The 19242-nt window shown below is 39.9% G+C and overlaps 1 protein-coding gene across 1 annotated transcript in view; it reads right to left on the reverse strand.

Annotated features, from left to right (window-relative positions):
• Nucleotides 1-3572: 3572 nt before the first annotated feature.
• Nucleotides 3573-19242, reverse strand: part of CCDC112 (coiled-coil domain containing 112) — a 31023-nt gene continuing 15353 nt past the window's right edge. The window contains exons 3-10 of the mRNA XM_042933344.1: nt 18942-19063; nt 15485-15574; nt 12727-12802; nt 11919-12309; nt 6950-7363; nt 6134-6229; nt 4533-4651; nt 3573-4321 (exon numbers count right to left, since the gene is read on the reverse strand). Coding sequence (XP_042789278.1) covers nt 4279-4321; nt 4533-4651; nt 6134-6229; nt 6950-7363; nt 11919-12309; nt 12727-12802; nt 15485-15574; nt 18942-19063 — 1351 coding nt within the window. The 3' untranslated portion in view covers nt 3573-4278. The remainder of the gene's footprint in view (nt 4322-4532; nt 4652-6133; nt 6230-6949; nt 7364-11918; nt 12310-12726; nt 12803-15484; nt 15575-18941; nt 19064-19242) is intronic.

Here is a 19242-nt window from a genome sequence, read left to right on the forward strand (position 1 = left end):
ACGTCCGCCGCGACCCGGAAGCAGTTGGCGAGCGTCGTGAAGGAAGCCCGAGGGGCGACTCGCGGCTGGAGCGTGGGGATGGGGCGAGCGCCGGGGGGCGGGGAGCTGACCGGGTCTGTGGTTGAACTTCCTCGCTGTTGACGGTCTTTCGCAGCACTTTAATCCCTCAGATTTCTCTCTAGACTCAACCTTTTCTCTTCCGAGCCCTACAGGATTGGGGACCCCTCTTAAGCCTTGTAAAATTCAGCCCACAAATCCTTCCAGAACTTGTATCCTCGATAATTGGGAGGAAGTCCAAAGCTCCTAGTTTGCTTTGAGAAAATCACGGCCCTAAAGGGTGGTATATATGAAAACGGATGGATCAGAATAAATTTGCCAACACACCTTTTTGGAAGGTCACAGTTTTAAGCTGAATGGGTAGGGAAACTAAACCTTCAAATCCATCTGTGGAGATAAATGTGTTTTAAATAATTATAGACGCTTCAAAGGTTCAGAGACGTTCCTAGTCTCTCTAGAATACCAGGAATCACTTAAAAAAAAAAAATATATATATATATACACACACACACAAATGCAATATACACAGAAGATACATATTCCCAAGTGCGTGCTTCAAGTCTTTTTTTTTTTTTTTTAAAGTTTATTTTTGAGTAAGAAAGGGAGAGCACAAGGAAGGGAGGAGCAGAGAGAGAGGGAGACACAGAATCTGAAGCAGGCTCCAGGCTATGAGCTGTCAGCACTGAGCCCCCAAGCAGGGCTCAAACTCACAAACGGTGAGATCATGACTTGAACCAAAGTCTAAGGCTTAACGGACTGAGCCATCCAGGTGCCTCTCTTTTGCAGGTCTTAAAAAGATTTTACTCTTCATGCTTGAGTCAGTGTGTCATCTAGTAGCAATGTTGCGTCCATTTGCCATATCACAAAATGTTCAACTACCCGTATGTTACAAAATGAAATAAGATGCTATTTTTTTTTAAAAAAGAGGATCTTAATTTGCTTCTATCATATATTATTCCCTTTAAAAGTTCATGAGGCAAGGGGCGCCTGGGTGGCTCAGTCGGTTGAGCTTCCGACTTCGGCTCAGGTCATGAATCTCATGATCTGTGAGTTCTAGACCCGCGTCTCGCGGTCTGTGAGTTCCAGCGAGTTCCAGCCCCGTCTCAGGCTCTGTGCTGACAGCTCGGAGCCTGGAGCCTGCTTCAGATTCTGTGTCTCCTTCTCTCTGACCCTCCCCCGTTCATGCTCTGTCTCTCTGTCTCAAAAATAAATATTAAAAAAAAATTTTTTTTAAAAAGTTCATGAGGCAGTCTTTGGGGGAAAAAAATCCACGCAAAGGACAGGCCTGAACCCAGGTTCTTCATAGTCAACTAAGCAAGAGAAGTTTGAATATAATTTTGATTGTTCACTTTCTTAGAAAATCTACTACTTAAAATAAGTACTGCGTGGGCAGGAATTGTCTTCTACTTATTCAATAACCCAAAGCACCTAATTTTAGGCCCTAGTAATTACTTATTCACTGACAAACTGCATTAACAAAGGGCTGGGTATGGGCAGAGGGCTGTTCTGGGTGCCTCCTTACAAATAGGCCACGTTGCTTGGTTTCCAGGTATGCCCAGCAAAGAGGAGTTTTCATTTGGTGATTACAGTTGAGATCTTTTTCTCACACTTACAAACGTGTCTGAAGATGTTCAAAATGGAGTCATATCACACACATTTAACTAGAAAGAACAATGCAGTCTATAAATGCTCTGAAAGATGATCCTACTCAACTGGGCCCTTAATGGGAACCCAAATATTTCATTTGATTCTCAGCTCAAGAACCAGCAATCTCATCCAATTCAGAGAGGGCAGACTCACTGAGAATAATATCATATGCCTACTAGGTACGGAAAGGGCTTTTGAGGGGTGATTTTGACCACACAAGTTGCTGACGCATGCATGACAGAATCTAACCTCCATGTAAAATGCCACTCTACATGATTAGGTAAGAAGTATAATTAGCTCAAGTTTTCAAAGTATAGGAATGATACAACATCTATATAATGGAACATTGTTCAGCCATTAAATAACGTTGGAAATATATAGAAACAGAAAAGTATGTGTAACATAATGTTAAGTAATTTAGTATAGCAAATAAAATGTACTCTACATAGTTATTTTATTTTAGGGTTTATTTTGAGAGAGAGAGAAAGAGTGCACACAGCAGAAAGGCAGAGAGAGAGGGAGAGAGAGAATCCCAAGCAGGCTCCATGCTGCCAGCGCAGACCCTGATGCGGGGCTCAACCTCAGAAAGCATGAGATCACGACCTGAGCCCAAATCAAGAGTCGGACACTTAACTGACTGAACCACCCAGGTGCCCCTCTTTGTAGCTACTTTAAGATATGCAGGTATATTTTTGGAAAAAGTTACCCTGGAGCGGTAGAATTATGGGTGCTTTATTAATATTTTCCCTTTAGGGTTTTTTCTAAATTTCTTATTCCTATCTTTTTTAAACCAGTATAAGAAATGCTTATTTTGCCCTTCTATGAGCCTGTAACTGAGATATTATGTTTATTCTACATCCTTTATATAAAGGAACCATATAATAAATCCCTCACTTATTTTAGACTCAGAAGGACTGGTTTTGTCAAAGAAAATCCCATATTTTTATTAAGAAACAAACCAAAAAACAGACAAAAAGCCATAAGAATCACAGGACCTGGTATGCTTCCCTTAGATGCAGGAAATGGAGAGCTGCCTTTGTGTGCAACAAAAAGCAACATGTTCAAAAACCATACATAAGAAACCTTCCTTTTGGGTATCTTGTAGTAGTTCCATTCAGTTTTTAAAATCCGTTGTCCACTTCTATATTTTATTTCTAAACTGCCTCCAATCATTTAATAAAAAGAGTTCTAGAGAACAAAGACTACAAATAAAACAGGCATTCCTCATTAAGGATATTTTATGTTATTTCTCTCATTTTGCAGCAATAATTGTGTAATCAGAATTCAGTCTCCAAAATTTGGATGTCATCTACTTTGACTATTAACTGTGAGATAAGACAAGGTTTTGGCCACTACTAATAGTAAATTTCTAGGTCAAATGACCTAGATATGTCAAATTACAATTAAAGATATTCTAAGAGGAGCGCCTGGGTGGCTCAGTCGGTTGAGTGGCTGACTCTTGATTTCAGCTCAGGTCATGATCTCTCGGTTTCATGGGTTCGAGCCCAGCATTGGGCTCTGTGCACAGTACAGCGCAGAGCCTACTTGAGATTCTCTATCCCCCTCTCTCTGCCCCTCCCCTACTCACGCTCTGTCTCCCTCAAAATAAATAAACTTGAAAAAAAAAGATATTCAAAGAGAAAAATTAAAAGCAATGAGTTTCCTACATTTACCATGGACATGGTACCATTCCTATACGATAGGAACTGATTAAAAGTAGGAACTAAGATTTTATAATATGAAAAGTTGAGTCAAACTAAGTTGTGTTTTCATGCACATAAATTTGGAAATGTTAAAATTCAATCTTTTCACCAAATATTTTGAGCCAAACAGAAGCAGTAAAAAAAACTGCACCAGCCAGGAAGATGTGAAAGACACAAAGTTTTATAAATGTGTGAAGTCCAGAAAGGCTTTTTTCCCCTTTAGGCAAATTTGGAATAGCTAAAGGAAACCAAAAAGATATTAAGAATACAAATAACAGGTTATATATGAGGGGAGGCATATTTTTTTAAATAAATATTCTCTATAAAACAAAGCATGCTTCAAACAAATACAAAATGTTTATTACACAAAAATGTAGTAACTGAACAAACGGCCAATTTGTTAAACTTAGAAAAGTATCAACTTATTTCCAAAAAAAAAAAAAAAAAAAAAGGAAAACCTTTACATTTTTCTTACTTAAGCTGATTCATCTCCAAGTTATAAATGTTACAAAATTTTTGTTTAAAAAAAAATGTTCCCCTATGATTGTCCCAGTTTATTTTGCTATGCCATGACGAAAACAAAGAATCTTTGAAATGTTCCGAGTATTAAAATGAAGCAATGTTTGTAACATCAACTTATTTGGGGAAACTTTTACATCAGTTAACAGGCCAGCATACCCATGAAATACCCTCTTAGTATAAACAGGAAATACGACAACGCCGCATGAAACTCAATACCTATCGGTTCACATACAACACAATTATCACTCTGACTGGGTTTAGGGCTATTGACAGAACATGGTTAGTGACTCTCTCCTGGTATGACTGAGTATGTTGACATTCTCATCAACTGAGTATCAACTTCATTATCTCATATTCTTTTCTCAACTCCTTGTCTCCAGGTTGGGATGGCCCTAAAAAGAAGAAGGGCAATTATAAATACAAAGGAAATTAAAAAAAAAAAAAAATCCTAACTAATTAAATACTAACTTAAAAAAAGTATAAGGATTTACTTGATCAACTTTTTGCTGTAAAATGTAGCATACATACAGAAATTTCATAAAATATAAACATGCAGTTATTAAATTATTATAAAGGGGACAGCCACTCTCACTCCTTTTTTACCTGTGTGGAATCTGCAGAAGTGGCCCAGAGCCTGTGGGTCCTGTCTTTTTGGTCCTTTCCTCCCAACCTTTGGTAGGTCTGTAAAGCCTAGAGGGATCTCTACTAACGTTGTTTTCAACCTATAATCAGAAATAAAATGAATGCCAGTTGATTTATATAAACTATTTATACAAACTAGTTTGGACTAGTGGGTGAGATCCCTAGTAACAGCAAGCAGTTTTAAGAAGCATCCTCAATATTAGCCAAACAGAAATAAAACTGTTAGTAACCTTTTCACCATAAACTTGTTTTTAAAATTTTATTTCCTTATTTTTTTTAAAGTTTATTTATTTATTTGTGAGACAGAAACAGGATGGGGGGTGCAGAGTGAGAGAGAGAGACAGAGAGAGAGAAAGAGAGAGAAAGAGAATCATAAGCAGGCTCTGAGCTGTCAGCACAAGCCCGATGCGGGGCTTGAATTCATGAAACCATGAGATCATGACCCTGAGCCGAAATCAAGAGTCGGAAGCTTAACAAACCGAGCCACCCAGGCACCCCCTTTTCAGTAAACTTCTCATTGTGCTTCTAGAGCTAACACAAAATCTGGACTACATCAATCTATTAATAAACTGTTAATTTAGTTTATTTTTTTCTAATTCAATGATTTTATTCTGTTTCCATTGTTGTTCTAGTTTTTCTGTTTGTAACCTGAGGGAAATGTAAGGTAGCCAAGTGTGATAGTGGGATATGCAGACAATAACTTTAGGACAAATAACCACCAGAAGTTCTTGATTTTACCCATGAGAGTCACCAACATCTGTGGTTCTGAGTCCTACCAGGGAGATTAAGCCATGCGCCTAGCTCACTTGGTCTAAAATAGAGGCATATACAGAAAATAAGAAAAACAGAATGAAGAGTAGGAAGAGAGAACTAATTCAGGGTAAAGAAAATAACATGCTTCTGGGGTGCCTGGGTGGCTCAGTCAGTTGAGCATCCGACTTCAGCTCAGGTCATGATCTCATGGTTCGTGAGTTCGAGCGCGGTGTCGGGCTCTGTGCTGACAGCTCAGAGCCTGGAGCCTGCTTTGGATTCTGTGCCCTCTCCCTCTGCTCCTCCCCTGCTCACACTTTGTCTCCCTCTCTCTAAAACATAAATAAAAAAATTTTTTTTAATTAAAAAAAAAATAAAAGAAGGTGCTTATAATGTGAAATGGCAGAATTCAAACAACAGTTGCCTAAGTTGTGCTAAGCTGTGCTTTGTAACGTGTAAATACATAAGTATGAAATTTAGAGGAAATGATACAGAAATGGAGCACTGAATAGAAAGAAAATGGATTTTAGGGTCACTGGGTGGCTCAGTCGGTTGAGCATCTGACTCTCGATTCGGCTCAGGTCAGAATGTTACAGTTCGAGGGATCGAGCCCCATGTCAGGCTCTGCACTGACAGCGCAGAACCTGCTTGGGATTCTCTCTCCCTCTGCCCCTCCCCCACTCACACTCTATCTCTTTTTCTCTCAAAATAAATAATTGTTTTTAAAGAAAATAGATTTTATGCTTGTATCCTTACCAATCAAGGTATCAGGACAGTAACAATAAAAATAAAGAAATCTCAGCAGGCAGTACCTTTTCTTTTAATTTTGCCAGTCTTCTTTGTTTTTCTGCCTTTTCCTCTTCCTTTGACTGTCTGTCTAGAATTTTCAGTTCAAGTTTATGTAAATCCTAAAAAATACACACCAACAAAAGAAGGATAAGATTAAGAAAACAAAGTTGATCAGAATTTGTTTCAAAGCAGCATTGATGCTGTTCCCTCTGCCAGGAAGGATCCCCCCCCTTTCTTCTCTTTCAAGACTCCACTGCAGCATCACCTTTGGTCTGACACAGCTACTAATGCTTCCCTTGCTGCCTATCTAACGCCTCAAGTGCCCAGGCCACACCTCCAGCACCGCACTCTGCTCTCTCCTAATAAACCCCACGTATTGGAATTAACCCCCTTCCGCTGCAGCCTCCCACTTGAACGTCTCCCTTTCCCATGAGACTATAATTGCTACAAATTAGGGAGCACAGCTTTCTCACTTGGCTTATGTGAATGCTGGGTACGGACCTGGCACATGAGAAGCACTCAATATTTGCTGACCTCAATCTGGAAGTAACACCTCTACGTGCAGCATCAAAGATCCAGGGGGCCACCTGGGTGGCTCAGTCGGTTGATCGTCCGACTCTTGATTTCGGCTCAGGTCGTGATCCCACGGTTCATGGGATCGAGCCCTGTGTAGAGCTCTGTGCAGGGCATGGAGCCTGCTTAGGATTCTCTCTCCTCCTCTCTCTGCCACTCCCTTGCTCTCACGCATGTGTTCTCTCTCCCTCTCCCCCTCAAAATAAATAAATACACTTAAAAAAAAAAAAAAAAAGAAACCAAATTCAGGAACCCTATTTACTCACTCTCTCTTGAAACCTGGAAATCTCCTCAGCAGCCATTTTCCTTTTTTCTGCCTTTTCTGTCTTTTCCCTAATCTCCTTTTCCAGTCTCAGAAATTCTTCCTGTTCCTTCTTCTGCTGGGTGTAACTTTCCAGTAGTAATTTTAGTTTAAACTGGCGCTGGTGCTCTTTCTGTCGCTTCTTCTCTTTCTCTTCCTCTTCTTCTTTCACCTGGGAGGCACGTCTCACTGACATTTCTATACTTTTCTGCTTTTTCCAAGCTTCGACTGCCAATTTCTGCTTCTTTCTTTGTTCCTCTTTTCGCTTTTGATTATCTTTTTTATTGTGAAAGAGCATAGATATGTTCTCTGCCTTTTCCTTTAACTTAAAAATTTCCTCCTTCTTTTGCTGCTTTTTGGTTTTCCAGTTCTGAATAGACTAAGTGATTTAAAAAAGATAGAAAGAGAAAAACTTTTTTAATAACCAAGAGCACTCTTTAAAAAGATTTTTTTTTAACATTTATTTATTTTTGAGAGAGCAGGAACAAAGAGAGAGAGAAAGAGAGAGAGAGAGAGAGAGAGAGAGAGGCAGATTCCGGAGCAGGCTCCAGGATTTGACCTGTCAGCACAGAGCCTGATGTGGGTCTCAAGCTCACCAACTGCGAGAGATCATGACCTGAGCCGAAGTCGGATGCTTAACCGACTGAGCCACCCAGGCACCTCTAACCAAGAGCACTTTAAAATGCAACCTCAGGGAGCCTGGGTGGCTCAGTCGGTTAAGCGTCCAACTCTTGATCTGAACTCAGGTCATGATCTCACGGTTGTGAGATTGAGCCCCACATCGGGCTCTGTGCTGACAGAGCGGAGCCTGCTTGGCATTCTCTCTCTCCCTCTCTCTCTGCCCCTTCCCTGCTCATGCTGGCATGCTCTCTCACTCAAAATAAATAAACTTTAAAAAAATGCAACGCCAAATCCATCTTTCTAGAAAGAATATTGATTGCAGAATGCCGTTTCCTTAGGTTTTAAAGCTTTTTTTTCCCCTGTGCAAATGCAATTTTCTACTTCTGTTTTATAAAAAATGAATGTATCTTTTGAACAGTGAATAGTGGTTTATCCTTTTGGCCTTCCTCCTCCTGTCTGAATCCCCAGGTTCACATGGACTGTACCTCATCAGGTATCCTTCTCTCCTTTACCTCCTTTGCTTGTGTGTTCATGGGGAACATCTGTTTCCTCCAATTATCTCGCTCTGTTTCCAAATCCTCTTTTTAGGCTTGGAATACTTTCTGAGTGACCTTTCTCTGGTCAAATATCAGAAGAGGAATTTAAAAAGGGCTGGTTGAGGGGCACCTGGTGGCTCAGTTGGTTGAACATCTGACTTCGGCTCAGGTCATGATCTCATGGTTTATGGGTTCGAACCCTGCATCAGGCTCTGCGCTGACACCTCAGAGCCTGGAGCCTGCTTTGGATTCTGTGTCTCCCTGTCTCTCTCTGTCTCTCACAAGTGATAAATTAATAAACTTTATAAAAAAATAAAAATAAAAATGGGCTGGTTAAGAGCATGAGGTCTGAAGCCAGGCTATTTGGGACCAAACCCTGGTTCTGCCATTTAGTAGGTGTGAACTTGGATGAGTCACTAAACTTCTCTGTCCTCACGTTGCTCCTGTTGTAAATAGGGTTGTCATGAAGATGAAGTGAGTCAGTGCCTGGCACATAATGATTCAGAGGTGTGAAGAAAAAAAGTAAAATCGCTTCACTGCATTACATATGGGTACATAAATATTATTGAAAATTCTAGCGGCCTTCTGGCAGCCATAAAAGATACATCTACTGAATTTTTTGCCCTCAAGTCAGGAAACCATTTCTTCATCTTTTCTCATGGTGTATCACTCAGTCATTAAATAAATCCCTGTGGTATATGTACTATACGCGAGGCAAAGTGATCGGAGCCATGGACGATTAAAACAATAGCAAATGCCACTTTGTACATAGTTACTCAAAGTGCAGGCCCACAAACGTATCGGGAATTCATGCCAGAATGTGATCAATGCATTGCTTTCTTTAACAAGAAAGTTTTCTTTGGAAAAAAAGGGAACTGAACCAAACAATATGCTTACTGAGTAGACGGTTCTAGTGCAATCGCTTTATCCTACTGGAAACCAGTTAACACTTTACACACCCAGCCAGTCCCTGGATCAAGCACTGCTCTAGATGAGGTAGGTGCAAACACACCAGAACACAGAACGTGCCCTCACACATCATAAAAGAGGTATACACGAGGTGTCTGTGGATCCTGAGGGGGCCTCCTGTGTGTGAGTGGGCAAGCGGGAAGTAACACCTGATCTGGGCGGGTTTTGAGAGGCTGGCGGTGGAGGGGAAAACAAAGAAGGGAGGGTCTAGAAAGAGAGAATAGGACAAACAAGGGTACTCAGGCCAGAAGGTTCAGGGCACGTCTGAAAGTAAGTATCTTCATTGGGGCAAAACACGGGACATGTGAAGGGACGTGGGAGAAACAAATGGAAAATTTCCCACGTATCATCTTAAACTCAGTAGAGTTTAAACTACATTCCTGACGCTTTCCCCCAAGCTTCTCTCTTCTCCTCCACCATGTCCTACTTCAGTAAATGGCCCCTCAACTTGCATACTCCACCCGCCTCACTCCTACATTCAGGCTGTCACCAAACACCAGGATACAGAGCGGCTGGGAAGAAGAGCCAGCTAGAATCCAGGTGGTTTACCTTTATGACATGAAGCACTGTGTCTGCTCCCTTCCCTGGAGAGATGGCTCTCAAACGTTAGCTCCTTAACAGCACAGCCAAGTGGCCTTGTGACAACACAGACTGCTGGTCCCACACCCCGAGTTCAGATTAGGTCTGGGGTTGGGGCCCTATGAGTTCTAACAAGTCCCCAGGTAACGCTGACTTTGCTGGTCCATGGACCATTTTGTTGGTCCAGGGACCCCATGTTTTCAGTATCCTGGGAAAAAGGCCCAAATAATTTTTAATAGCTTGGTATTTTGAGGTTTTTAAAATGACTTGTTTCAGGGGCACCTGGGTGGCTCAGTCAGTTAAGAGTCTCCTGATCTCGGTTTAGGTCAGGATCTCAGTTTGTGAGATTGAGCCCTTCATTGGGCTCTGTGCTGACAGCACAGAGCCTGCTTGGGGATTCTCTCTCTCCCTCTTTGCTCCTCTCCCATGTTTGCACATGTGCTCTCTCTCTTAAAACAAATTTTTAAAAAAGACTTGTTTCAAAAAAATTTTCTTAAAGTCCCAAATATCAATTTTCCTACATTCAACTTATTTTGAAGGAAAAAAACACAACAATGAACCCCAGTTATTTTCCCTAAGGTTTTATTTTTAAAAGCTATTTTTTATGTTTATCTATTTTTGAGAGAGAGAGAAAGACAGGAAGAATGGGAGGAGCAGAGAGAGGGGGACAGAGGATCTGAAGAGAGCTCCATGCTGACAGCAGAGAGCTCAATGCAGGGCTCGAACTCATAAACCGTGAGATCATGATCTGAGCCGAAGTCAGATGCTGAACCGAATGAGCCACCCAACCCCCTTTTAAGATTTTAAATTAAAAGCATGTAGGGGCACCTGGGTGGCTAAGTCCATTAAGCGCATCTGACTTAGGCTCAGGTCAGGATCTCCCAGTTCCTGGGTTTGACCCCAAAGGCCCCACGTCGGGCTCTGTGCTGACAGCTGGGAGCCTGGAACCTGCTTCAGATTCTGTGTTTCCCTCTCTCTCTCTGCCCCTCCCCTGCTCCCACTCTCTCTCTCTCTCTCTCTCTCTCTCTCTCTTTCTCTCAAGAATAAACATTAAAAAAAACAACTTTAAACATGGAATCAACATTTCTTTAATGCTCCTTAGGTATGTCATCTGTTGAACAGTCATACCTTTGCTGTCCAACCAACCTAGATGACGTTTATTATAACTGAAGTCCACAAAAAAGTGACTCAGACCTCGACCATCAACCAGGGGCAATTTTTGCCCTCCAGTGGGCATTTGGCAATGTCTGGAGACATTTCTGATGATCACAACTAAGGGAGTGTTAATGGCACCTTGAGGGTGGAGGCCACGGATTCTGCCAACCATCTACAACGCACAGGACAACAAAGAATTCTCCAGCCCAAATAGTAACAGTGCCAAGATTGAGAAGTCCTGATTTAAACCAAAGCCAAAATAATATTATTGTGAAAATGCAACTTGTCAGGTATTTGCTACCATTAAGAGTTACCCTTTCCTCTGGGTAGCCAAACTTTTGAGTCTTTTAAAATAAGCAATGAGGGGGCGCCTGGGTGGCTCGTCCAACTCTTGATTTCAGCTCAGGTCATGATTTCATGATTTACGAGATTGAGCCCCACGTTGGGCCCTGCACTGAGTGTGGAAGGCAGCTTAGGATTCTCTCTCTCTCTTTCCCTCTCTCTGTCCCTCTCCCCTGCTCACATTCTCTATCTAAAACAATAAAATAAAATAAAGTAAAATAAAATAAAATAAATAAAATAAAATAAAGTAAAGTAAAATAAAATAAAATAAAATAAAATAGGCAATGAGGCTTAAGCTCCAAAACTCAAAGAAACTTTTAAGAATCAAAGACACTTTTTTTTCCTACTGCCTCTTTATTATCTATTGACAACAATCTGGCCTTGGTGGTAAGATGACTTCTACCAAAAGCCTAAAACAGCTCTGGATTTCTCACATTTCAGGTGCACACAGAGGGTTCTGCCCACAGTCTGAAGTTTTCTGGACCGCTGTTTTATTTCTTGGGGTAGAAGTGTCTGGCCTTGAGGAAATACAACTGTACTTCACTGGCTGGGTAAAATGTTTACCTTCTCGCAGCCTGTTTCTCTTTGAAAAGAGTGGGGGGAGGGGACTCTAAACACACTTCCTGGAAAGGCTGTAACATTAACGACTAGACAGTGTTAAAGAGTTTACATAGCACAGTGCCTAGAAGACAGAAACATACAACAGATGACAGCTGTTGTAATGATTCTTACCTCTTTTTTTCTTTCTTCCAGGGCCAGAAAGGTTTGATACCATTTCTCATGCTGCTGAACTTCATCCTGTGTTCTTGCAGGAAGGTTTTCGAGAACCTCTCCCATAAACGCCGGTTTCCCTTTATGTTTGTTTCTCACCTTTACAAAGTTCTGGTGGTCATAGTCGTCCCAGCCCCCCTGTCGCCCTCCTGTCTGCTGAAGGAAGTTTTCAAAATCTACCACTTCTTCCGGAAGGGTGCTTGGCATCATTTTGTCTACAGGAACCTTGCCTGATGCTGCTCTGCAAGCACGTTCTGCTCCTGAATGACCCAAAGCCCAGGTGTCAATTTTTCTTGATATGGCACTCAGCTCATTATTGGTTGTTTTCTCTTCTTTAGTAAGCTCTTCATACCTACAATTTTAAGGGTAAATTGTCAATAATAAGATACAAACCAATCCATATGAACCTTTCCTTTTCTGCCCTCAAATTTCATTATTCCCGACTCTTTCCATGTCATCGTCTCCACTTAGAATTATTAACATTATAAGCCTCAAAAGAGTTTCCTCAGAGTAAAAAAAAAAAGAAAAAAAAAAAAAACATCGTTCAAATTCTTATTTGGGACATTATCTTGTCCGAATATAAATGAAAATTCAGTTTAAACATAAAAAGCAGTCTGAAACCTAAAACAAAAGAAGAGAGGTATTATACTGCTTTTGTGTTAAGACCAATATTAAATACAGAACAATAAAATGATTTGTGAACAACCTATTGAGAAGCAGTGAAACATAAACGTCAATAATTTTATATTAAAATGAGTTTGAAACATACATCAATCTCTGCTCTTCTTTGAAAGTATTAATTGCATTTTCAATTTCTTCCATCATTTCTCTGAGCTTTTCAACAACTGTAAAAAAACAAAAAAATATGAAAAAACTGTTATGTCATATCTTTAAAAAAATTTTTTTTAATGTTTATTTATTTGGAAGGAGACAGAGACAGAGCTCAAGCAGGGGAGGAGCAGAAAGACAGGGAGACACAGAATCCGAAGCAGGCTCCAGGCTCCGAGCTGTCAGCACAGAGCCTGAGCAGGGCTCGAACCCACAAGCCGTGAGAACATGACCTGAGCCAAAGTCAGACGCTTAACCGACTGAGCCACCCAGGCACTCCTGTTATGTCATATTTTAATATGACTAAGAATTAAATGTTGGGAGAAAAGGGAATGTCACACCTTAACTTAAAAATGCTTTGTAACCTAAAGGATAAGACAATTGCGCTTTTATGAAGCTAATGTTTATGACTGCAATTTTTTTCCGACTATAAATTTATTCCTATACACACATATTATTAAACCTTAATATCATTATTTTTCCCATAGAAATGTTTTACACTACACATGCTGTCTTGTGACAACCGGTTTTTATTTAACAAAATGTACTTAAACACATGTGGCTAACTTTCCATATCAGTATATATGTATGTCCCCCTCATTCTTTTCATGGCTACATAGTCTTTCATTGTCTACATCTACCCTAATTCATTTAATTAATTCTCCAAGCGATGAACCTTTCGATAGATGCAATGCCATGCTAAATATTTTTGTGTACTGATTCTGCATGCTCGGATGTTTTCAGATGATAACAGAGAAATCTGAAATGCCAAATAAAACAGCATACACACCTCATGGTGTGGAGGACGCTGGCGCACTGTCCTCCTGGGAGGCTCTACCGACTTACTGTTCCTGAGTGCCCCCTCCTGCGCACCTTGAACCGTTTCCAAAACGGGAGGCCAAACCGATCGTGACTGATTTCAGTGAAATTGTTGTGATTATTAATGAGCCTGAGCAGTATTTTCACATGTGTTTTGTATTTCTCTTGTTATAAACGAGCACTTGATAATCTTTACCCCCTACTCTATTAGGTTATTTACCTTTGTTGCTCCAATTTGTGGGCACTCTTTTTTTTTTCTTTGAAAGAGAGAGAGAGCTCAAGGAGGGGAGAGGGGCAGAGGGAGAAGGAGAGAGAACCTTCAGTAGTCTCCATGCTCAACGTGGAGCCAGACACGAGGCTCGATATCACAACTGTGAGATCATGACCTGAGCCAAAATCAAGAGTTGGATACTTAACCAACTGAGCCACCAAGGTGCCTCTGTTGGCACTCTTTATATGTTACAGATATTAGTTTTTTTATAAGTTACATATGTATTGCTGATACTTTCCTAATTTGTTTTTCAACTTTATGGTTTGGGGCTTTTTTGTAAAGTAGTCAGGTATGTCCACTCTTGTCTTTATGGCTTCTCATTGTCATTCTTATAAACTAGAATACAATGATAAAAATATTAACTCATATTCTCCTCTAGGATTTTTATGGCTTCATGTATGAATTTAATAAATAATAACTAGGATAGTCACAGTTACTTTTTTTTTTATTAGTGCTTCCTATATTATAAACACTGAACAAATGTTTTACATGCACTGTCTCTCTCTCTCCCAAAGACTCCTGAGTCAGGTCCTATGGCTATCTCTGCTTTACAGCTAAGGAAATAAAAGCTCAGAGAGATCAAGCAATCTGCCCAAAATCACATAATGAATAAGGGATTTGATCCTTCAGGAATGAATGTCAGTATATGCAGGGAGGTAAAGACGCTGTTTCATTTTTTCCAAATGGCTGACATTTGCCCCAATACTACTTAACCTCTTCCTTATGTATTCTAAATGCAATTATTTGAAAGGTAATTATTTCAAAAAGTAAATGATGGGAAAAGCACTGGGTTTAGGAATCAGGAAATTAGTCTTTTTCCTCTTTGTCAGCTGAATCTGAACTCCTCCAAACCAAAATTTTTATCCTGTAGGTGGTAACATTACCTGTTCTATCTGCTTCATAATTTTTAAGGATAGGATAGCATTTTTATTTTTTATTTATTTATTTATTTATTTTTAATTTTTTTTTTTTTTTTTTTTTTTTGCATTTATTTATTCTTGAGACAGAGAGAGACAGAGCATGAACGGGGGAGGGTCAGAGACAGGGAGACACAGAATCTGAAACAGGCTCCAGGCTCTGAGCTGTCAGCACAGAGCCCGACGCGGGGCTCGAACTCACGGACCACGAGATCATGACCTGAGCCAAAGTCGGCCGCTTAACCGACTGAGCCACCTAGGCGCCCCTATGATAGCATTTTTAAAATGTTTATTTACTTATTTTGAGACACACAGACAGAAACCAGGAGGGGGAAGAGAGAGAGGGAGAGAGAATTTCAAGTAGGCTCCATACTGTCAGCGCAGAGCCCGATGCGGGGTTTGATCCCGCAAGTATGGGATCATGACCTGAGGTGAAATCAAGAGTCCAGTGCTTAACCAAGTGAGCCACCCAGGTGCCCCAGGGTGTGATAGCATTTTAAAGCAATTACATCAGCACCAGATATTAGAAGTAATTACCTAATATATCTTTATTAATCCCTAACCAATAAAGTAGGGCCGAGTTCCATTAAGGCCAAACAGAAAACCTGCTTATTAGGAAAATACAAACAATTCTAACAAGCAACAGGCAACACTAATACAAAAGACAGAACATAAAATCTAAATTTACTTACAGTCAGGTGTAGGCTTCACATCTTTTAACTGATGCTGAAGTTTCTTTACATTGTTATGTATTTTGGCCAATTGTTGCTGGATTTTTGCTCCTATAAGGAAGAAGTATGTACTTTACCCACAGAGGTGGTTGTAAGACTGATCACCATCACTTAATAAAAGACAGCCAAGTGCAATTACATAATGGACAAAAGAAGGTTATTTGTGTCAAAACAGCCTGAACATTTTAAGTACTCTAAACAAATAAATAAACAAACAAATCAATAAAGCATCTCCCAATTTCCTCCAGTATTTAAAAGCACCATGGGTTAAATCTTACCATAAAAGGAAATGTTCCTTCTCTCTCTTTTTTTAACTCTTTGGGGATTGAGTGATTGGACACTGCTCTGAACACATGAACACAGCGAACAGTAGCTTAGATGTGGTCGTGTTTTGTTTTTAAAAAGTTTTTTCTTTCTTTTTGAATTTGTTATAATTTATGGAAATAGAATTTGATCTCAACTCTATCGTTGGCATATTAAAACTGCCTAACCAGTATTAATTCTACGAACACTGACAAACTTCCTAATGGGAATTAATTTTATCTAATCACATCCTCCAAGACAGGGGCTGATAATACATGTGATGTAACACCAGCCATGACCTTGAGGAGGTGCCCAACAGCCATGGAGTGGTATTTACGCTACCGTTTGCCCACCTCAACCACGGGACTAGCCTGGAGTCACTCACTAGGCCCACAAAAAAAGCCTGGAAAGCAGATGAAGGTCTCACAGACATTTTTAGATGTTCTGTAGCAGCAGCAGAAAGACTGGATTCATCTTTTGTATTTTCGCTCTGAAGTAATAACCTTACTTTAATGTTTATTTAAATTATTAGGCTAATATATATTCACAGACATATGTTCATATAATTAATATTATTATTTATTGTCTATCATCTTTGGGTATTTTATGTGCTTCCCCTTTACTTTCTTGCAACTTTCCCACAAATGAGCATGAACCATCAAACAGCTCTGTCCAAAAGTCCTCAGAACCAATTAGGTTTTATGTATTTATTTACTTATACTTTATTTATTTTGAGAGAAAGCACAAGTTGGGGAGGGGCAGAGAGAGAGGCAGAGAGAGAATCACAAGCAGGCTCTACTCAGTCAGCACAGAGCCCAACGCGGGGCTTGAACTCACAAACCGTGAGACATGACCTGAGCTGAAAGTGGCTGCTTAACCAACTGAGCCATCCAGGTGCCCCCCAATTAGTTTTTTAAAAGTTTACCCATAGGCCCAGAGCCAGTGCTAACATTCAAAACAAACCATGTGTATATGTGACTTTGGTTTCTTCTACTTTTTACTAAAATCTAAGAGTTCCATAAAATCAGAAACTTATCCAGTGTATTTAATAGGGTCTCATTCATTCACGGTTGCAGCTCTAGGTCGGGTAACTTTTCCATCAAAGTGTAGGTACTAGGAAAGCGTTCCGTTGTTTTGTTTTTGCCATAGTCGGATCAACTACAATGACACTGCCACAGGGCAAATGATCTTTTAATTATTCACTATGGAATTGACATTATGTATGGGCAAACCATTAATTACAATAGTACATAAATGCAGGCCAAAATTGTAGTGTGATATTTCAGGCAAGGAAAAGGTATTTACTACTTCTAAGTTGTAATATTGGAAGAAGAAACTTCTACATGCTTATACTGAAGTAATGCATTCCTTCCTCTCTTAGATAAGCCCAAAGTGCAACTAAAGAAGGGAAAAATGGTATAACAATGGGAAATGAAAAGATACAAATAAAGTTGCCTTAAAAATCGGAATGTACATAGGGGTGCCTGGGTGGCTTAGTCAGTTAAGCGTCTGACTCTTGATATCAGGTCAGATCTTAATCTCAGGGCTGTGAGTTCAAGCCCCACATTGGGCTCCACGTGTGAAACCTACCCCAAAAAAAAAAAAAAAAGGAAACACACAGTATGGACACACTCTAGTAATGGTATGATTAAGAGACAGAAATATCAGGGGCGCCTGGGTGGCTCAGTCAGTTGAGCGTCCGATTTCAGCTCAAGTCATGATCTCCCAGTTCGTGAGTTTGAGCCCCCGCATCAGGCTCTGTGCTGACAGCTCAGAGCCTGGAGCCTGCTCCAGATTCTGTGTCTCCCTCTCTCTCTGCCCCTAACCCACTCGCATTCTGTCTCTGTCTCTCTCAAAAATAAATAACCATTAAAAAAAATTGAAAAAAAAAGACACAAAAATATCAGTCTCTCAGTCTATAAAAGAACTGAGAGAGAAAGTAAGAAATATTAAATTAAGGATGCTTAGATTTCTCCATGAATCAAAGAGGAGAACTGAACATTTGGTAATTATCTTAGGTCCTGCCGTCATTCTGACAGAGGAGGAAGAATGATTTTTGCTACTACCTGATAGAAGATGACTTTTTACAACACTGCAATCTTATATTCTGCAAGAAAAAATTTATTAATAATTTCTTTTAATTGACTGTAAAGGAATACCATAAGCAGTCTACTCTTCATATAAGTGTTAATATTTTATAAAGCTTAGTTGATAACCATTTTTTCCTTTATGCAATGCTAAGCATTTTTTTTATTACAACATAAGGATTTTGCAATATATAAAGTCTACAACAAAAGATATTTTTGTAGAATTCCTTTTTTTTTTAATGTTTTATTTATTTTTGGGAGAGACAGAGACAGAGTGAGAGCAGGGGAGGGGCAGAGAAGGAGGGAAACACAGAATGCGAAGCAGGCTCTAGGCTCTGAGCTGTCAGCACAGAGCCCGACGTGGGGCTCAAACTCACAAACCATGAGATCATGACCTGAGCCGAAGTCGGACACTTAACCAACTGAAGCACCCAGGCGCCCCTGTAAAATCCTTTTTTAAGGGGGATACTTAGTACACAGTTAACAATGATTAATATTCATAACAAACAGCAGAATATATTTACTGTGCACTTTCTCATATATTGTCTTATTGGACGCACAGGCAGCTCCCTGAGGCCGAAATGGTAGGTTTTCTGCCACAGACAAGTAAACTCAGGTTTAAGCAGCTGTGTAACTTGCCCACTGCACACCGCTGCTACGAACAGCTTCTGCAGCTGCTGCTGTTTACTTCTCAGTTGACAGTATCGGAGCGATGAGCAAAGATCAGAGCCGAGGAAAACCATTTCCCTTCATTTAAGATATTTTAATGGCGTTTAACTGGTTTGGCCACCCAAAACCAAAACCCTCTTTTTCCTATTACATAGAAAGAAACGCACACAGAAAACAATCTAGTTCGAATGACCAAATAGTGACCTGAGAAAATAAATACACATCCCTAAAAGACAGACATTACCAACTAGAAAGTACTTTCATAGAGAATGTAACACAGTCAATGCACAAAGGCAAAGTAAAACAACTACAGCTTGATGTTACTCAACAGGTTGTAGTTCATCATGAGCTTAACTTACTTTCTGTTTTCCTGCTGTTGATCAGTTTATTTTCCAATTCTTCCAGCATATTCTGCTCGCTTCTGAAGTCACATTTTTGGTTGTAGAAATGACTGCGTTTATCTTTTTCTATGTTAATAACTCTTTAAGAAAAGAAACAAATGGCATAAATATGATTGAAATATCTTTTAAATTGTTTAAAATATGAAGACACTCATTATAATCAGTACTCACAGATTAATTCGTCTACAGAGTCAAAATATGATTACTAGAATTAATAAGGCTAAGGAGTCAAAATAGTAGTTAGAAAAGAGTCAAGTTC

This window comes from Panthera leo, chromosome A1 (assembly GCF_018350215.1).
Source record: "Panthera leo isolate Ple1 chromosome A1, P.leo_Ple1_pat1.1, whole genome shotgun sequence".
NCBI classification, from domain to species: domain Eukaryota; kingdom Metazoa; phylum Chordata; class Mammalia; order Carnivora; family Felidae; genus Panthera; species Panthera leo.